The sequence below is a fragment of the Prunus dulcis genome, chromosome 7 (genome assembly GCF_902201215.1).
Source record: "Prunus dulcis chromosome 7, ALMONDv2, whole genome shotgun sequence".
In the NCBI taxonomy this organism is placed as follows: domain Eukaryota; kingdom Viridiplantae; phylum Streptophyta; class Magnoliopsida; order Rosales; family Rosaceae; genus Prunus; species Prunus dulcis.
This window is the reverse complement of record NC_047656.1, coordinates 17760624-17778380: the sequence shown is the minus strand read 5'-3', so window position 1 is coordinate 17778380 and position 17757 is coordinate 17760624. Positions and strand designations below refer to the sequence as shown.

Sequence of the window (17757 nt, the reverse complement as noted above, 5' to 3'; positions counted from 1 at the left end):
TCAACTGAATTTAAATGCTTTTCGTTTCTTATTTTTGTTATTTTTAGAAAAGGCTAATATCGTCTGGAAAACAAAACGAATGCATAATACAAGAAAAAAATTCAGTAGAACCAAAAAGAGCAAAGAGAGAGAAGAGTTCTGTTGATGTTCAGTGGTCACAAAATGCGCAAAAGAAAGAGAGAGCGAGCTGAGAAGGAAATTCCAATTTTTAACAGACCACCTGTTTTGTGTTCATTTGCAATACTCTCATTTGAATTCCTTTTTTGTGAATTTGTACATAAACAAATCATTGCTCACGGAACTGCAGAACAAATATAAACTTCTACCAAGTACGCTAGTTCTAGGAAAACAACAAAAGATGAGTAATTTGTCATGACTAAAAATGGATAATATTCAACAGCTGTTAGTTAGGACTGGATGCCTCAGCAGAATTATTGGTCCCTCCATCATCGTCCGTTGATTGGTCCCGCTCAGTTTGCACTGGTTGAACTTCTAATTTCTTCTTCTCCTTGAGAATCACTTGCCGAGGCATTACCTCTAGCAAGAAACTCCCTCCATTCCATACAGATGCAGAAACCTTGAGTATTTGGAAAACTACATGCAATTCATATGACAAGAAGATAGGGACTGTGAGCGCCATGGTTGCCACAGTAAAGACGGCTTGAAGCAGAATAAACATAAGCAAGCGATTTTGATCCCCAAGCAAACCGCTTAGGCGCCACCATACATTGTTTGCTTTCTGTGCCTTCTTTGACAGTTCCCTGTTCAAAATCAAATCAGAAAAGGGGGAAAAGAAAGAATAGAACCAAAAAAATAAAAAAATTAAGGGAAAAGGAGGAGAGAGAGATATAAAGAACCTATAAGAAGTCATGACTTCAGGATCTCTTAAGAGCCTTTGTCGGCGTAAAACATTGACAATGAGAAAATACAAAGCCTGCCATAAGGTGTAAGCAAACAAGGGCACCCAAAACAACCACACCCAAAGGTAGGATTTGTCTTCTACATAAGGCCACGAAGCTCTGCGAGAAGTTCCTTCTGGATGCATGGCTGCAAAAGTGGCTGGATCCCACCATCGAATGGTGAAGAAAACTAACCCTGAAATAAACCTATTCTGTCATAGGCATGTTTGTGATATATACGACAACACAACAGACTATGCAACATAAACTCGCCTCTGTTTTGGGAGAAGCTCAGACATATTTAATACCAAAACCTGCTTAAGACTATCGCCATCTACATTTTCTTAGGGTCCACCATAACTAAAGCGTGATCCACTTATCTGGTTGGATCTACATTAAAGTTTTAAAATCTATATGAGACAATGGTCGAGGAATGATATCTCGTACAAAATCACAAGAAACCACAAGGGAGGCTATTTCTGATTTCATATATGTGCAGACATTTTGCTCCAGGAATTTTACCTAATATCCAATTTGAAGCCATTGTATTTACTGTCCCAAAAAAAAATTATAATTCAAAATTGTTTCAATGGTACTTCAAAACAAAATGTAAGGAAGAGGACTGACTCACCAGGTAAAAGATGTATGAGGACACTAACTATTTTGTCAAGAGAACTAAACACCAAGCTACAACGCCAAACAATCAATGCCCATGCTAATGGTCCCTGCTTATGCATTTGAAACAGTCAACAATTGTACAAGTTAATAATCACTTCATCACAAAGCAAATTAACTGAGGATGTGTTGCTTACCTCAGCAAATGAGAAGCAAACCATGAAAAACTTTTCATTCCTTGGATAAAGAAGGAGGTCAACCAAAAAGATCGTATTGGCATAGTAGCAAAAGTCCTAGGACATAAAAACAATCATATCACTTTTTAATTTTTTATCATTAAATCATTCCATAGAGAGTAAAAAATATATAAGTGAAGGATCATAATAGTGCGAGGGTTTTCTAGAAAATGCTGACTGAAAGAGGTGTAACTAAAACTGACAGTGAGGATGAAGAGACCAACTTTTTGAAAAAGTTCCACCAAATTTTCAATTGGGCATACTAGAAGTAGCAGATCAACATTCATCCATCATCTATTTGATGTATTAGATAATGGAAATTGGCTAAACTCATGTACTTGGTCACTATTATTAATTTCAAACCAACAGTTATTTCCTCTCTTATCTCTAACTTTCTATGTGGTACTGATTTTTCTTTGTGAAGGTAAGACACACACAGAACAATAAAGAGAAAATAACAAATAGGAAGCAACCAAACTTCCATTACTCTATTCTGCTCCAACTAACTTGAGCCAAATCAGTTTTTTCATTATCCCTGCAGCACCTATCAAAGATGTATTGCGGATGGCAAAGACATCCCATATGATTATAAATATCTTCAAATGTCCACGATCAATTTCCTAGTTATCCAAGTGTAGTAACAATTACTAACAGATTTTAAAGAACTCTATAAGAAATGAAAACTTACCAAAAGATAGTAGTGCCATTTCTTGAACCGATAGTATATCCAACGAAGAGGAACAAAGATTACATAGAACAAACAATATACATATCGAATATCTTGGGGTCCTGTTAAAAAGAAAATTTTAGAAATAAAAACACAATGGAAGTTCTTTTCCTCGACGGAGCAATTATTAATATCCATCTTATCAATTAGGAAACTTTACTTGCTCCTAAGAGGAAGCAAAAGCCACCAAACCCGAGGACCCCCACAAGATGCGTCACCTAAGCATGAAAAAGATAACTTATAAGTTTCAACACAAACATTAACAAACCCAATGCATTCACTTCACACAATATCACAAAGAATCAAACACATCAAATTGATTTTACATAAAAACTGAAGTGCCTACCTTGTTGATGAACTTTTCGTGTTCTTCAGCTTGTTTGGCGATCTTAACAGCCTGTTTTGAAAGGATCTCTCTGGTCTGAACCGCTTGTTTCGACAAAATCTCTTTGGTTTGAGCCACTTTCTGAAAAAACAAGCATTCCCATATCAAGAAAAACCAAAAATAAACACAACCCACAATTCAAAACGAATCAAGATGACAAATTTGTGTTACCAAAAGCAAAAAAGCAAACGAATTTGGCCATACCTTAGATCGATCTTTCAAACCCTGCTTCACTATGTGAAATGAATCCCCATTTGTTTCCTCCACGGGCTCTTCGTTATTGGACATCTTTTGTTAATCGGAAACAAAGTTACAGAGATAGATTGAGAGGAAAAAGCGCGAAAGAGGGAGAGAAGGAAGGTGGTGCTTGTGTTTCCACATAAAATCTGTTAAAAGCTTTAAAAGGAAGGCTCTCTCTGCTTCCAAATATAAAACAGGTTCGCACCTTTTTTTATGTGAAACTTCTGTACCTTTTTTACTTTTTTTTTTTTTTCAATTCTTTTCATATATGAGATGCGTTTAAGAGAATTAAGAAAAATAATTAGGAAAAAATAATTCGATTGTAACTTTTTTTTTGGATGTAAAACCAACTTTTTAAGAGGAAAATAAAATTGTTTCTAGGGACGGATTTAGAATTTCAAACTTGACTAGGCTAAATTTATTATATATATATATATATATAAACATATTAAGTATATAGAAAACTTGACAATACAATGTAATTTCATTGATAACAAAAAATAATAATACATTTAATCAAGGGGGGCATAATAAGCCTTACTCCTAAAATAACACTATATAAGGGGGGCATAATTATTTTAATTTCATAAAATTAAAATAATTAATTATCAATTAATTATTTGTATGAGTTTGGTGACAAAGTCGACAACTCTAAGAAACAGTCATAAACAATTTCTTCTACTTTTCTTTCTTTTTTTGCACGGACTGTGCATTCTTTTTTTCTCTCCTTTTTTTCCGTATGTGTAGAGATGTGCAGCTTTCCTCTTCTCCGTTTTTTTTCTCCAAGTGCAATGTAAAGGATTCCTTGGAAGAGTATAAGTTATTCAATTGATTGGGCTATATATATATATATATATATATATATATATATATATATTTTTTTTTTTGGGCTACTAAAAAAGCAGCCACTTGGGTTGTAGCCTAGGTTAGTCATGTTTAAGGTGCATTCCTGATTGTTTCTCATTGATGAAGTTGGATGGTATTTACCTAATCACGTTTTAGTTAAAATAATAATACTATTATCATCATGATGATGAATTGGTTTAAATGAGATAGTCTTTAATTATTAAAATAAAAATAAAAATCAGGATATTCGGTCAATTGTTTTTTCTCATTTGTTTCTCTGTCAGTCGCCATTGATGAATTATGCATGGTCGGTTCTGCCACGTGGCCTAGCACAACGAACGTAAGTACCCAAAGTCAAACGTGGCATAATCTGATGGAAACTTGACCTATAAGAAAAATACTTTGAAACGGAGGGGATTAATAATTTATTATCCCGGTCTGGGCTATTGGGCCGAGCCCGCTCTTTAAGGAGCACTTTGGTGCAATTGAGGCATGGGCCTCCATCCGGAAAACCCAAAAAAATAAAAAATAAAAGGGTAATCTATATTATCCACTGAAAATGTCTACAAACATGAGCTAATTAATTATTAAATGGTTTTTAATTCTGTGCATCACACACACAAGAATTAGATGCTACACATGAGCTAAGCTATTCAATGCGTCGAGTGATGATAAGGTCAGTCGTACATGCATGTATATATGAGTGTGTATTAATTGTTGATATTTGAATATATACACGTGAGTGACTGTCAATCGTTGATACATTATATGTTTTCATTTTATGACAAAATTATATTATTTTGTCACACGGTTATAAATGGTGATACATGTCAAATACATGTTTTTCTTTTCATTTTCCAGAACACTAAAAAACACCATGAAGATGTCTTTAGAATGGTCAAAGATCGTGAGCTTTAAATAGTCAAGCATCTTTACATGGATTTGATTTGAGGGGGAGGGGGAGGGCTTGAAGTATTATTATTTGCCACACAGTTCTCTTCTCACGTTCACGCATGCAATTGCATAATAATGAATGAATGAGATAAACAGATGCTCTCGTACATGTTGATGTTGGCGCGTCATTTTTCAAATTTGTGGGTTGGAGGGAGTGGGTCATTGTTGTCTCGTCTTGTTGAGCTTGGTGTGTTCTTCTCATCTCAGGATTTTCAATTTGAATTCTCTAATAATACACAATAATAATGTATGCATGTCAGCTACTGCTTGTAAGCTTGCTCTTTCAATTTGATTGGAGAGAGAGAGAGAGAGAGAGAGAGAACTAAAATATTACGAAAATAAAATAATTTCAGCATCTAATGCCCTAAGTTCCAGAACTTAGTGGGAATAAAGTTGTTTTCAAAATAGAGATGCTATATATATATATATATATATATATATATATATGGCTCTTGTAATGTAATTCTCTATGGATTTTGCTGGGAATATCCTAAAGGATTGAAAAGGATTTCAAGTATAGGCAAATTTGACATTATTATAAGACTCACGCTATGTTATTTAGAACTTGCATACAAGATATGCAGGCCTCGTTTGTTTGATTAAATTGGACTATACTAGACTAGTAAAGTGTTTATATTTTATGTGTAATCAAGGCATAATATGTATATTGTTTTTTAACTTGGAGGATGAAAGATGACTATTCATTAGAGGTTGATGACTAAAACTCTCTCTTAATCACGAAATTTTCAAGGAGATTAAGATGATAAGTTAAACAACATATCCATATTATGTTTTGAATGAACATAAAATGTAGGCATTTTAGACATGCTACATATACAATTGGCTTCTTCATTTTCTGGAGGTAGTTAGCCAAACCATGTGAATGGTTATGGAAGCAAAGTATATCTTAAGGAAGAAAAAAGCTACTGAAAGCCTAGTTTCCCCTTCTTCATGCAAATGCAACCCCTTTTCTCACACACAAAGACAAATTATTTATTTTTGGCTAATTACACTAGTGCCCACAAGTTCTTTTGGGTACCCCATTCATCTTAAAGAAAACTTTATTAGGTAGTTGGGGAAATTTAATCACAATTAACAAAAACTAGGTCCGGTGGGTTAAAAATTCATAACCTTCTATATGTATATATCAATGGGAATTTTTTTTTTTTCTAGAGCAAGCGATTGGTGGAAGGGATTTACATAAAAATTTATTTGATTGATAGGGGGTTCGAATCTTTATCCACATAGGTAAAGGTGAAAGAACTCAACTAACTGAGTTACCCTCACTGACTAATGGGAACTTATTCTAACTATTAACGACACTTATTACAAAAAATAATAATTTTTACTCATTCTAATTCACAATTATATGACATATCAATGATGGGGTCAATTTTTTTTAATATTTTAATATTTCTAAAAACTACTATCTATGCTCAAATTTTAACTCGTTCTTAATCAGCTAATTAGAATGTATACACCAATTATTTTTTCAATCGAACCACAAAGAAACAAAGAAAAAATTAAAAGGACTAGATTACAAGGAAACATAAAATGTAGGCCAAACAACTAAATATAATGAATGACGGGCTCTCTGGTAAATTACATACTCTTTTTGTTTTTGTTTTTGTTCTTTTCTTGTTTTCAAATTTGTCATATTTTTGGCTTGAAAGAGGCAGCGGCAATTCAAACACAGGAAACCAGAGAGAGAGAGAGAGAGAGAGAGAGAGACTGACAGCGAGTTTTGGCGACATAAACGCTGCTCAGAAAACTCCGAAACTCTCTCTTTCTGTAAGATTTTGGATTTCGTTCCCTCCTCCCTCTTTAATTTAAAATCCGTTTACTTCCAAAATTTCAACTTTGAATTTCCAGCTGCGAAAGTCTATGCTTTGGATCTTGTAATTAGGGTTTTGGTTCTGATTCACCAGCAAGCTTTTTTCGCCCAGCCAGCACCATTCGGTAATTCGCGTTTCACTTCTGATTAATTTTAAAAAAAATTCAATTCAATTTTATAGATTTTGCATTTTATGTGAGAAAAGAGCTTTAGCCAATGAATTTGAATTGTCAACAATTGTCCTTTTGGGTGACTTTGAAGAATTGGGTTTTGCTTAATCTGATTGTTTGTTTTTCACTTTGAATTTTGTAATTTGTGTGGAAAACAGTAGAAGATGCTGTCAAACTTGGACGGTGGAAGGAAGAGGGGTGGGGATTCAGGTAATGGGAAATTGTTGAATGAGATTGAGACTATAAGCAAAGCCTTATACGTAGATAAAAACCCCTCTAGGAGTTCAATTCCTGCGGGAAGTAACCCTTCAGGATCTATAGGAAAGTCCCGCGTACCTGATCCAAAATCAAAGCCTAAATCTGTTGGTGAAAACTTGTTAGCTAAAGAGAAGAGGTCCTTTTGGAATTGGAAGCCCTTGAAGGCTTTTTCCCATATCCGAAACCGTAGGTTTAACTGCTGCTTCTCTCTTCAAGTCCATTCCATTGAAGGGTTGCCCTCCGCTTTGAATGAAATTAGTCTTTGTGTACATTGGAAGAGGCGGGATGGAATTTTCGTTACTAATCCAGTAAAGGTTGTTCAAGGCACGGCCAAATTTGAAGAGAAGTTGACCCACACGTGCTCAGTATATGGTAGTAGGAGTGGACCCCACCATTCAGCAAAGTATGAGGCAAAGCATTTTTTGCTATATGCTTCTGTGTTTGGTGCACCAGAACTTGATCTGGGGAAGCATAGAATTGATCTCACCAGGTTGCTTCCTCTGACATTGGAGGAGTTAGAGGAGGAGAAAAGCTCAGGGAACTGGACAACGAGTTTTAGATTATCAGGAAAGGCTAAAGGTGGTTCATTGAATGTTAGTTTTGGGTATACAGTGCTGGGGGATAATCCCAGTGCAACAGAAAATAGCCAGAATGTTCCTGAGGTGTTGACTTCGAGGCAGAATAACTCGAGTATGGCAACAACAGCAGGCATGAAATATGGCCAGGTTGATAGCAGGAGCAGTATAAGGCGTGCTGGAACTCTTCCTAAACAGCGGTCACGGGCCTCATCTCAATCCGTAGAGGACATAAAGGATCTTCATGAGGTTTTGCCTATATCAAGGTCGGAACTTTCCAGTTCGGTGAATACACTTTATCAGAAATTTGACGAAGAAGAGAAGTCAGATACTCCAGTTGATTATAAGCCTGAACTTGATGTGTGCACAGAGCATCTTGAAGCAGTGAAAACAAATCCCTTCCCTTCACCTGATTCTGGTCAAAAAGTAGAAAATGGGTGTGAAAATGATTTTTCTGTAGTTGAACAGGGCATAGAATTACCAGCAAATGAACTGAAAGAATCAGAAGTTATTACACAGGCTGCTGATGCTTCTCCAGCCGAAACCCATTTTTCTGAAACCACCAGCAGTGTACAGGTAGCAGTTGAAGGTGAAACTAAGCTTGAATCCCAGGTTGAGGAAAAATGTAGTTATACAGATGACCTTGTGGTATGTGAGTTCACTTCCAGAGAAGATGACTTATGCACTAAAGAATCACTCATGAAAGAACTAGAGTCAGCTTTAGATATTGTGTCAGATCTGGAGAGAGCAGCACTAGAATCACCTGAAGACAAAAGAAGTTGCGTGGAAGGTAATCGAACGAAAATGATGGGGAGGTCGCATAGCTTGGATGAGGTTACAGAATCTGTTGCAAATGAGTTCTTGAGCATGCTAGGGATGGAGCATAGTCCATTTTCCTTGAGTTCTGAGAGTGATCCCGAGTCTCCTAGAGAGCGTCTGCTAAGACAATTTGAGCAGGAAGCCCTTGCTGGAGGTTTTTCTTTATTTAATTTTGAGGACATAGGCAATGGTGACCAAGCAGAATGTGGCTACGCAGGTTCAACTGAGTCTGGTTGGGAGAACTTATCTGATAGTTTTGAACTTTCGTCTGTGATTCAAGCTGCCGAGGAAGAACATCAGATAGCAACTCAGGAAGTAAGGAGTAAAGAAAAGGCCAAAATGTTAGAGGACTTGGAGACGGAATCATTAATGCTTGAGTGGGGCTTGAATGAGATGGCCTTTCAACATTCGCCACCAAAAAGTTCTGCTAGTTTTGGAAGTCCAATAGATTTGCCTGCTGAAGAACCACTTGATTTGCCTCCTCTTGGAGAAGGGTTAGGTCCTTTTCTTCAGACAAAGAATGGAGGGTTTTTGCGGTCCATGAATCCCTCACTTTTCAGCAATGCCAAAAGTGGTGGGAACTTGATCATGCAGGTTTCCAATCCAGTTGTGGTACCGGCAGAAATGGGTTCTGGGGTAATTGAGATATTGCAGCATTTGGCATCAGTAGGAATTGAGAAGCTTTCAATGCAGGCAAACAAGTTAATGCCCTTGGAAGATATCACTGGAAAGACAATGGAACAAGTAGCATGGGAAGCTGTGCCTGCCTTGGAAGGACCTCGGAGTCAGAGGTTTGTACGTCCTGTTTTAGCCCTGAATTGTGAAGTCAGAAGTTCAATATTTCCTTTACATCTTTGGTGAATATTAATTCTTTTTGTATGCCATTCCTTATTGTTTGCAGGGAATGCTTGATGCAACATGAACCAGTTGGGCATGATACATCAGATGGGGTAACAAGAGCTAAAGGAATTTTATCTGGGCCTAAGTCTAATAAGTTTAATTCAAGTGCAGCAGGCAATGAGATGGGCTTAGAATATGTTTCTCTAGAAGATCTTGCTCCTTTAGCCATGGATAAAATTGAAGCACTTTCAATTGAGGGGTTGAGAATACAATCCGGGATGTCAGATGCGGATGCACCTTCAAATATCAATGCACAGTCTGTTGCGGAAATTGCAGCTCTCCAGGGCAAGGGTGTTAACGTTGGTGAATCTCTTGGTCTGGAGGGAGCTGCTGGATTGCAATTGCTAGACATAAAAGACAGTGGTAATGATGTTGACGGACTAATGGGCCTCTCATTAACTCTTGATGAATGGTTGAAACTTGATTCCGGCGAAATTGATGATGAAGATCATATTAGTGAGCGGACTTCTAAAATCCTTGCGGCTCATCATGCGAACTCTTTGGACATGATTCGTGGAGGGTCGAAGGGAGAGAGAAGGCGTGGAAAAGGAGCTAGCAGAAAGTGTGGTTTATTGGGGAACAATTTCACAGTAGCATTGATGGTGCAACTTCGAGATCCACTACGAAACTATGAGCCTGTTGGGGCACCAATGCTTTCTCTTGTTCAAGTAGAGAGAGTGTTCCTCCCACCAAAGCCAAAAATATACAGCACGGTTTCAGAACTAAGGTGCAGTAATGAAGAGGATGATGACTCGGAGTCAGTTGGGAAAGAAAAAATAAAGGAGGAGAGGAAAGATGAGAAATCTTCTGAAGTGGAAGCTGTTCCTCAATTTAGAATCACTGAAGTCCATGTTGCAGGTCTGAAAACTGAACCAGACAAAAAGAAGCCATGGGGTACTGCGAGTCAGAAACAGTCTGGTTCCCGTTGGTTGCTTGCTAATGGAATGGGGAAAAACAATAAGCATCCATTTCTGAAGTCAAAAGCTGTTCCTAAATCTTCTGCTCCAGCAACAACAAAGGTTCAGTCGGGTGATACCTTGTGGAGCATTTCATCTCGCGTTCATGGAACTGGAGAAAAATGGAAGGAATTGGCAGCACTAAATCCACATATAAGAAACCCCAATGTTATTTTTCCGAATGAGACGATTAGATTGTGCTGAGTGGATTTTTTACATTTTTCTGTGAAATGGTGGAGCTCACGGTGAATTCCGAATTGGGCAATGCTTTCAGCCTCATCATCAATCAGCTGGGTTGTCAATGAAATCCATACAAACAGGGTGTTCCCTGGAACCATACAAAGTTGATGGTTGTGTTTGTGGGGTTATATCTTGTAGTCACTTAAAACATAGTCAACCGATAGGCAGCATGAGATAAAATAGAAAAGGTGTTGCTTCCTCATAATTTGTGTGTTGTAAATCCTCATGTTATGTAAGTCTGCTTGCAAGCATTGTAATGTGAAGGGATTGTGTTTCATTCACAGCCGCCAGAGGTGGTATTTGCGTGTGCAATAGCTGTTCTGGACCTTGTAGAAATTTTGGAAGCTTTTCAATGCTGTTTTCAGTGTGCAGTGATCGGGTTTTTAAAAAGAGGAAATGAATAATTTTTCTTCATTATCTTTGATTTTTCTGTGTCATTCATTAGGTATTAACTTGAATTTGTATAAACCCGCCGAAAATAAGAATTTAGAGTAAATAAAAAATTCACCCACCAGCATGCTATTGTATTGTTACTTGAAAGAAGTAAAAAGGAGGAAAAGTTGGCTGTATAATGTGAGCTTTTAAGCAGATATTCCCTAAACAGGTGTTTAAGTATGTGCTTCAACAATTAAACAGAAAAATATTACAAGGAAGAAGAAGAAAAGGGGTTGCACATCTAAATCCTGTTGACATCCTCCATCCTAAACACAAGTTTCCTTTCCAATCAAACAGTCCATAAGATAGCCAAAACCCCAACCATCAAAAGATATATGCTTCCGAGGACAAAGTTGCAAACCCACCACACATCAACCGAGCCAATGACTATAGTTTCATTAATCAGAACGAAGTATATTTCTCTCAAAATTTACAAGTACAGAAGATAAAAGCACATACACATAAAAGCATTGCCATCTCAGAGACGAGGACCGATGACTTTAACAGAGGAATAGAGATGTAAAAGAATGGTGAGTTTAACCCTCAAACCCAAACAATCAGATAAGAAGGTGCTTGACTACAATATCTTCATCCAAATGTGCTGCTAAAAAACTTACCTTCAAATGTCCAATCTCATACTTGACAAGGCTGTGGACGAAAACTTTCTAGCTTGACACTCACATCCAGAAAATTGCAATTATAAGTTCTGTGTCGCCAAGTCATAAAATAGTGAGAGTCCCATTCACTTTAATCCTCAGTTCTCCTCCTCTTCAAGTTCATCATCAATGGTGGCTGATTCCTCTTTTGGCTTAATATAACCGTACTTTCTGAGAACCCATAAATTCATACGAACACAATTGCCGACAAAAACAACCACCATCAAACACAACCATGTCAAAACTGATTTCTCCGTTACCTCGCGCAACATTTTTTTCACATTTGAGTCATCAGGTGACATATGACGGAGAGAGATGAAGTAAGTTATTACTAGTGTACTGATGGCAACCCACATTATGACCATTTGTATCCAAACCCACCTTCGACGCTTTATCGGTAGCCCGCTAACAAGCAGAAGAATTATGCTTAGTGACGTGAGGAAAGCGATTGTGTTAAAAATCATGAACAGACCATACCCTTTTGGCTGGTTATATGCCATGACAGCTGTTCCTACGGAGTGAGGTTTATCCACAGGGTTGCCTTTGTCATCTACTTTCAGGTCATCCTGCCAAACACCTCCTGGCGGGGTTAGAGCAGATTGGAAGGCAACAGTTGCAAGGAGAGATGCCACCACCATCAATGAACTTCTCTTCCTGCCAAGCCAATCGCTAGGCTTCTTCTGTGCAGCTGGTTTCATAGGATCACCCTCTTTCGAAGATAGTGCTGCTGAGCCTAGACGTCTTGATATCTGGTGTTTTTTTGTTGGAACACGAACCCAGTCATGCATGATGGGTTGTACATCCTTTGCACTTTTAGCCCCTACACTTCTAAGAGAATCCTCAATCTCCATATCCCTCAAATCTCTAAGACTCTGCATCAGAATGTCCAAAGCCGTGGAGCTGTTGGCATTCAACGCATTCACATTCACTCCAGTACTGGTAAGCAAGAACTTGATGATCTGAACAAATTCAAAACACCCTTTTGTAATGAAAAAATGCAACTAAGCATACAAACTCAATCCCTTTTAAGAGATGTTTAGTAGTATTTATCAAATGTTCAGCAGAAAAAAGGCAGTATTAACCCATTTACATCATGAGCCAACTTCTAGAAGTTATTAGAATCAGTAGTTTCTAAGTGCTACATGTTTAATGTTTCTGATATGGGTTCTAGTTGAGGCCTTGAAGTTTGTAAAGCAAAATCAGAAATGGCAATTAATAAAAAAGAAAACAACCCAATCCCATTTCATCTCGATACCCAAATTTCATAAATAGCCAAAGTCTTAAACTTCAAAACATACAGCTACATTAACTAAAAACCATTCATGAGCTTATTGGTAGAAACTTTATATCCATCTCTGTGAAACTCTAGACTAACTAAAAATCATTGAGCTCAGCTTATGATAGAAAATTAAAATCAGCATACCTCAACTTGCTTCTTGGCCACGGCAATATGCAAAATGGTGTTCCCATCGAAGTCCTTCCAATTCAGAAACTCATCATCTTTTCCAAAAGCGTCAGCCAAAGCCTTCAACCCCTCCAACCGATTGTGCCCAACGCACAAGTGCAGCACCATCTCGCCTCGGTCCGTCAACGCCCGAGTCGACTCAATCCTGACTCGGGCCAACTCACTCAGCACCTTAACACGCCCCTTGACGGCTGCCACGTGGAGCGCCGTCCACCCATCTTCGTTCCTCACCATGCATGCAGCAGGATCCACCAAAGCTAGCTCCTTTACAATCTCCGCGTGCCCTTTGGCTGCCGCCAGGTGGAGAGGCGTCGAGCCTCTCGAGTCCAACTCGGAGGCCAACTCGGGCCTGTGACTCAGCAGCTCCTTGACGAAACCCAGATGGCCTAACATTGAAGCTATGTGAAGTGGGGTCTCTGAGACGCAGGAAGCTAAAGCTCTATCAAGGACAAGTGGGTCTTCTTGGATTAAATCTTTAAGCATCGTTATGTTTCCCTCCATGGCCGCATCTAAAAGCTTTTTCTCCATCTTCTTCCCTCTGTTTTCTCCTCTGGGTTTGCTTGAAAAGTCGCTTAGCTTCAGAGTTTGAGAGCCATGGAGATGGAGCCGTGATAAAACGTTGGATCTGGTACTGTGAAAGCCAATAGTGAAAAAGAAGAAGAATTTGGCCAACAGAAGTTGACCAAGCTAACCAAAGTCCAAAACTTGATTAATATTTTATTAGAGAAGAGAATAGATTCAGTAAAACGTTTTTGTTGGGGACCCTTGGAAGCTTCCATATTTGGTATTTACTTGGATTGACACCTTCCTTTCCAAAATCAATGGCGCACAATGAGAACAGAGAAGTAAATGAAATGACGAATGTAATTATTTGACTTGGATTCTTTTTTCCTCTTTATTTTATCTGATGAAGTACTTGTGTACAAAACCGCATAATTTATAGAACTATAACCCCGTGTCATGCTTCCCAATTTTGATGCTTTCATATTTAGCTTAATCTTGCAACAACAAAAGAAAGAAACATATGTTTTTTTTATATGCCAAACAAACTAGCTCCACCTGCTCCTCTTCTTGAGCTTAAAGTAACCTCTTATTCCTTTTCCAACCAAACAGTCCATAAGAAAAGAATAGCCAAAACCCCCAACATGTCCAAAAAATCATTTTCTTCTTGTTAGTCTTCACCAATGAAAGACCCTCCACCATCAAAAGATATATGCTTCCGAGGAAAAAGTTGCAAACCCACCATACACTAACCAAGCCGACGACTATCCAACGACTATCGTTTCATTAAAGAATACCTTCACATAATCATTAACAGAGGAATAGATATACAAGAATGGTGATATCGACATTCAAATGTGCTGCTAAAAAACAGACCTTCAAATGTCCAATCTCATACTTGACAAGGTTGTGGACCAAAACTTTCTAGCTTGACACTCACATCTACTACATGACTGCAATGACAAGTTCTGTGTTGTCAGGCCATATAAAAGTGAGAGTTCTTTTCACCTTAATCGTCACTTCTCCCCCTCTTCAAGTTCATCATCAATGGGGGCTGATTCCTCTTTTGGCTTAATATAACCATACTTTCTGAGAACCCATAAATTCATACGAATACAATTCCCTACGAAAACAACCACCATCAAAGTCAACCATGTCAGAACTGATATCGACGTTACCTCACGCAGCATGCCCTGCACATTTATGTCATCAGGTGACATGTGACGGAGAGAGATGAAGTAAGTTACTACTTGTGTAGTGATGGCAACCCACATTATGACCATTTGTATCCACATCCACCTTCGACGCTTTATTGGTAGCCCACTAACAAGCAGAAGAATTATGCTTAGGGACGCGAGGAAAGCAATTGTGTTAAAAATCATGAACAGACCATACTCTTTTGGCTGGTTATATGCCATGACAGATGTTCCTACGGAGTGAGGTTTTGCCACAGGGTTGCCATTCTCATCTACTTCCAGGTCATCCTGCCAAACACCTCCTGGCGGGGTTAAACCAGCTTGGAAGGCAACGGTTGCAAGGAGAGATGCCACCACCATCAACGAACTTCTCCTCCTCCCGAGCCAATCGCTAGGCTTCTGTTGGGCAGCCGGTTTCATAGAATCACCCTCTTTAGGGGATAGTACTGAGCCTAGACGTCTTGCTATCTGCCGTTCTTCTGTTGGAACTCGAACCCAGTCATGCACAATGGGACGTACATCCTTTGCACTTTTAGCCCCTACACTTCGAAGAGAATCCTCAATCTCCATATCCCTCAAACCTCTAGGACTCTGCATCATAATGTCCAAAGCCGTAAAGCTGTTGGCGTTCAACGCATTCACATTCACTCCGGTACTGGTAAGCAAGAACTTAATGATCTGCACAAATTCAAAACACCATTTTGAATGAAATATGCAACTAAAGCATACAAACTCAATCCCTTTTAAGAGATTTTAGTAGTATTAACCCATTTACATAATGAACCAACTTCTAGAAGTTATTAGAATCAGCAGTTTCAAAGTGGTACATGTTTAATGTTTCTGATATGGGTTCTATTTGGGACCGCAGTGTTTGTAAAGGAAAATCAGAAATGGCAATTAACAAACCAGAAAACAACCCACTCCCATTTCATCTCCATACCCAAACATATTTTCTTTTGCCACTGAATTTAACATGCTATTTTCCCTTATCCTCAAATCCCAAAAATTTCATAAATAGCCAAAGTCTTAAACTTCAAAACATAAAGCTACAATAACTAAAAAACCATTGATGAGCTTATTGATAGAAGAAACTTTATATCCATCTATGTGAAACTCTAAACTAACTAAAATTCATTGAACTCAGCTAATTGATAGAAAGAAACTTAGAAGCTGCATACCTCAATTTGCTTCTTGGCCACAGAAATATGCAAAATGGTGTTCCCATCGACGTCCTTCCAATTCAGAAACTCATCATCTTTTCCAAAAGCCTCAGCCAAAGCCTTCAACCCCTCCAACCGATTATGCCCAACGCACAAGTGCAGCACAGTCTCGCCTCGGTCCGTCAACGCCAGAGTGGAGTCAGTCCTGACTCGGGCCAACTCACCCAGCACCTTAACACGCCCCTTGACGGCTGCCACGTGGAGGGCCGTCTTCCCATCTTCGTTCCTCACCATGCATGCCGCGGGATCCACCAAAACCAGCTCCTTTACGATCTCCGAGTGCCCTTTGGCCGCCGCCAAGTGGAGAGGCGTCGAGCCCCTCGAGTCCAGCTCGGAGGCCAACTCGGGCTTATGACTCAGTAGCTCCTTGACGAAACCCAGATGACCCAACATTGAAGCTATGTGAAGTGGGGTCTCGGAGACGCAGGATACTAAACTTCTATCAAGAACAAGTGGATCTTGTTGGATTAACTCTTTAAGCATCGCTATGTTTCCTTCCATGGCCGCGTCCAGAAGCTTCTTCTCCATCTTCTTCGCTCTGTTTTCTCCTCTCCTCTGGGTTTGCTTGAAAAGTCTCTTAGCTTGAGAGCTTGAGAGCCACGGAGATGGAGCCGTGATAAAATATTGGATCTGGAACTGTGAAAGCCAATACTAAAAAAGAAGAAGAATTTGGCCAGCAGAAGTTGACCAAGCCAACCAAAGTCCAAACCCAGATTAATATTTTATTAGAGTAGCTCCTTGACGAAACCCAGATGACCCAACATTGAAGCTATGTGAAGTGGGGTCTCGGAGACGCAGGATACTAAACTTCTATCAAGAACAAGTGGATCTTGTTGGATTAACTCTTTAAGCATCGCTATGTTTCCTTCCATGGCCGCGTCCAGAAGCTTCTTCTCCATCTTCTTCGCTCTGTTTTCTCCTCTCCTCTGGGTTTGCTTGAAAAGTCTCTTAGCTTGAGAGCTTGAGAGCCATGGAGATGGAGCCGTGATAAAATATTGGATCTGGAACTGTGAAAGCCAATACTAAAAAAGAAGAAGAATTTGGCCAGCAGGAGTTGACCAAGCCAACCAAAGTCCAAACCCAGATTAATATTTTATTAGAGAAGAGAATGCATTGCTTCAGTCAAACGTTTTTGTTGGGACCCTTGCTCATTAATAAACACGAATAAAAAATCTAAAATAAATTATATATAGTCGCTTGCTAATTGGTCCTTTCTTATAAATCATAGGGTTTTGTATTCAATCCACTCGACATCATCTACAAAGATTTTTCAATATGAACATGTTGATTTTACTTATATATTAATGATTTTATTTTCTCAAAATGAAACATAAATAGACCAACAAAAACAAAAACTCTTAAATAGAAGACAAAATTATTGAAGATATGGCAACATCTCATATAAAAAATCCCATAAGCAAAATTTCCATACATTTCCATTCAAAATTTTGTCCAAAATACCCCTTCATGTAATATACACTGTCAAAAAAGTAGATGGAAATTTGAATGCCTCCTTAAATTGCAATAAAATAAACCACAATGGTGAAATTGTCTGTCACCTTTAATTTATAAGACACTCTTCATTTGATGAAAACATTCTCTCTCTTTTTAAACGATGAAAACACTCTTT

The 17757-nt window shown here is 38.5% G+C and overlaps 4 protein-coding genes across 6 annotated transcripts; 1 reads left to right on the top strand and 3 right to left on the bottom strand.

Annotated features, from left to right (window-relative positions):
• Window positions 1–188: 188 nt before the first annotated feature.
• On the bottom strand, window positions 189–3314 carry LOC117635981 (glycerophosphocholine acyltransferase 1). The gene is made up of 8 exons (XM_034370389.1): window positions 3067–3314; window positions 2824–2943; window positions 2638–2695; window positions 2439–2539; window positions 1712–1807; window positions 1531–1624; window positions 858–1095; window positions 189–761 (listed from the first exon to the last, which is right to left on the bottom strand). The coding sequence occupies exons 1-8, from the start codon at window positions 3148–3150 to the stop codon at window positions 404–406; spliced, it is 1149 nt and encodes a 382-aa protein (XP_034226280.1). The 5' UTR covers window positions 3151–3314; the 3' UTR covers window positions 189–403.
• Window positions 3315–6519: 3205 nt separating this feature from the next.
• LOC117633752 (protein PLASTID MOVEMENT IMPAIRED 1-RELATED 1) lies at window positions 6520–11071 on the top strand. Of its 2 annotated transcripts, none has more exons than XM_034367497.1 (3): window positions 6520–6861; window positions 7065–9349; window positions 9460–11071. In XM_034367497.1, the coding sequence occupies exons 2-3, from the start codon at window positions 7071–7073 to the stop codon at window positions 10616–10618; spliced, it is 3438 nt and encodes a 1145-aa protein (XP_034223388.1). In that variant the 5' UTR covers window positions 6520–6861; window positions 7065–7070; the 3' UTR covers window positions 10619–11071. The 2 variants fall into 2 exon arrangements, with proteins under 2 accessions (XP_034223388.1, XP_034223389.1); XM_034367498.1 differs by having other exon boundaries at window positions 6583–6861; window positions 7068–9349.
• Window positions 11072–11214: 143 nt separating this feature from the next.
• LOC117633754 (ankyrin repeat-containing protein BDA1-like) lies at window positions 11215–14245 on the bottom strand. Its single transcript, XM_034367499.1, has 2 exons — window positions 13169–14245; window positions 11215–12704 (listed from the first exon to the last, which is right to left on the bottom strand). The coding sequence occupies exons 1-2, from the start codon at window positions 13736–13738 to the stop codon at window positions 11844–11846; spliced, it is 1431 nt and encodes a 476-aa protein (XP_034223390.1). The 5' UTR covers window positions 13739–14245; the 3' UTR covers window positions 11215–11843.
• Window positions 14246–14476: 231 nt separating this feature from the next.
• LOC117633755 (ankyrin repeat-containing protein BDA1-like) lies at window positions 14477–17349 on the bottom strand. Of its 2 annotated transcripts, XM_034367501.1 has the most exons (3): window positions 16876–17349; window positions 16086–16504; window positions 14477–15585 (listed from the first exon to the last, which is right to left on the bottom strand). In XM_034367501.1, the coding sequence occupies exons 1-3, from the start codon at window positions 17024–17026 to the stop codon at window positions 14728–14730; spliced, it is 1428 nt and encodes a 475-aa protein (XP_034223392.1). In that variant the 5' UTR covers window positions 17027–17349; the 3' UTR covers window positions 14477–14727. The 2 variants fall into 2 exon arrangements, with proteins under 2 accessions (XP_034223392.1, XP_034223391.1); XM_034367500.1 differs by lacking the exon at window positions 16876–17349 and having other exon boundaries at window positions 16086–16848.
• Window positions 17350–17757: the final 408 nt, after the last annotated feature.